This window comes from Crocodylus porosus, unplaced genomic scaffold, assembly GCF_001723895.1.
Source record: "Crocodylus porosus isolate Cpor-Errol unplaced genomic scaffold, CroPor_comp1, whole genome shotgun sequence".
Classification (NCBI taxonomy): Eukaryota; Metazoa; Chordata; order Crocodylia; family Crocodylidae; genus Crocodylus; species Crocodylus porosus.
This window is the reverse complement of record NW_017728948.1, coordinates 72,386,718-72,388,761: the sequence shown is the minus strand read 5'-3', so window position 1 is coordinate 72,388,761 and position 2,044 is coordinate 72,386,718. Positions and strand designations below refer to the sequence as shown.

General features: G+C 59.4%; 1 protein-coding gene across 1 annotated transcript in view; it reads left to right on the top strand.

Moving 5' to 3' along the window:
• The first annotated feature begins 441 nt into the window (after nt 1-441).
• Nucleotides 442-2,044, top strand: part of GRID2 (glutamate ionotropic receptor delta type subunit 2) — a 1,453,399-nt gene continuing 1,451,796 nt past the window's right edge. The window contains exon 1 of the mRNA XM_019552630.1: nt 442-1,509. Within this exon, the coding sequence (XP_019408175.1) occupies nt 1,422-1,509 (88 nt within the window). The 5' untranslated portion in view covers nt 442-1,421. The remainder of the gene's footprint in view (nt 1,510-2,044) is intronic.

The following is a 2,044-nucleotide window of genomic DNA, read 5'->3' as shown; positions in this document are numbered from 1 at the left end:
CCTCTGGATGCCATTGCTATCTGTGAAATGGGTACACACACCTTGTCCACACACACAGTCTATAGTGTTTTAAGCAGTTAATGGCATAATGAGACTCCAAGAAAGAAAGTGCTCTGCAAAAGTGCCATTTTCCCATAGCTATTACACTAGCACCCTAGGAAAAAAAACTCTTTAAAGTAATTGTGAGTGTTCAATCAAAAACGCCAGATAATTAAAATCATATTAATAGCTTTTAGGTCATGTCTTTTTTTTGTTTTTTTTTGCCTTTGAGACCAAATGTCCCTGATTTTAATATATATTCACCCTTCAAACCGTGGTTTTGACTCAGTTTTCGCACTGGCAAAGCAGAAGTGCCCATGTATAGCTTTGAACTTGATATGTGCCGTGGAATTACAAGGTTAAATAACTGGGGGTGGATTTTTTTTTTTTCGGTGGGTAAAACACAGCATTAGATTCCCAGGGGGAAAAAAAAGTCTCTCCCTCCCCTGAATGTATTTTTAGGCTGCATGTACTCCTGCCTGTGTCTCTTGCTCAGTCCCAGCTGAAGATTTCAAGAGAGATGAGAGCTCTATTTTGTTTCTCCCTTGTATTGCAGATAGGGGGAGGAGGTGGTTATTAGAGAGGAGCTCTGTCTCTCTCTCCCTCTGCTTCTCCCTCTCTCTGGCTGATAGCACTTATCTCTCGCTCTCTCTCCTTCTCCTAGGTGATCCATTTCTAGGCAACGTGCTGGCTGGTGCCGGAGCTGCCAGCTCTCGCTGCATCCCACCAGCAAAGCGAGCTCCACAAGCATCCTGCAGCCCATCCTCTCCCTGCCTCCAGCCGCGGCTCCTGCTCCTGCCCTGTCCAACCACTACCTTGCGCGACAGAGACAGCGCGTTGGGCTTGATTTGCGGATCTCTCCTCCAGCCGGGGGGCCGCGATTTGGAAGCAGCTTCAAACCTCTGCATTACTATCTGCATTACCTTGAAGTTCACTTTATTTTTTGGCCTCAGCGGGGCTTTCCTCCCCCACCCCCGCTTTCCTCCCTCCCGCAGGAATCTGGCCGCTGGAAAGGGGCTCGCCGCTTTGCTCGCCCCCCTGCCCGGCTGAAGGCGAGTTTGGCGCTGGGCTTTGGGGCTCTCCGGCCAAGCGGGCTGGGGCAGGGGGAGGGCCGGGGGCTGCAAGTTGCTGTGCGCAGCCGGGACTGAGCGGAGCCGGGAAGGATGGGGATGGCGTGAGGACCTGCGCCCGGGCTGGATGGATTAGCTGGCCGGACTCGCGGCGATGCCAGGGAGCGCCCCGAAGTGACGCGGGGCTTCGGCCGAGGAGAGAGGCGCCCCAGCCCCGCGGCTCTCTGCCCGCCTGCCGCCCGCAGGCCCCCGGGATTTAAAGCACTCTTGTGGCCCCCGCACGGCTCCTGCCCGCCGCCTCGCTCGGGGGAGATGGAAGTTTTCTCCCTGCTCCTGGTGGTGTCCGTCTGCTGGGCGCGAACCTGGAGAGCCGCGATTGCAGACTCGATCATTCACATCGGTAAGGGGGTGCTGCGTGGGCCGCCGCCGGACACTTTTCCGGCTCTCCTCCTGCCCCGCCAGCCCCGCGTCTCGGTCTCTCGCGCTCGGCCATTGCCGCTCGGCGCCGGCTTGGCCCCTGCCTCCTTGGCGCGCGGCCGCTGCGGCGGGGCCGGGGCTCGCTCGGGGCTTCCGGCTTGTCTGCGCGGTTTTGGTGCTGTCGGTTTGCTCTTGCACCGGGGGGGGCACGGTCGGGCCTCGCCCCCCGCCCGAGAGGGGAAACCCGGGGCAGCCCCCGCGTGAGCAGCCCCCTGCGCGCACACGCATGCACACGCACACCCGGACCAGGCTCGTCCTGCTCCACACACACACCCTGGATCAGGCTCATTCTGCTCCACACACACATACACACGCGCACCCCTCCACGGAACAGGTGGTTTGGCAGCAGGAGCCAGACCCTTGCCCCGAGATTGGGGGGGGCGGTGCCCCCTGACCCCGGCGCTGCCCGCCCTCCCCTACCCCAGCCTGCGGGAGGAAGCAGCAGCAGGGCAGGCATC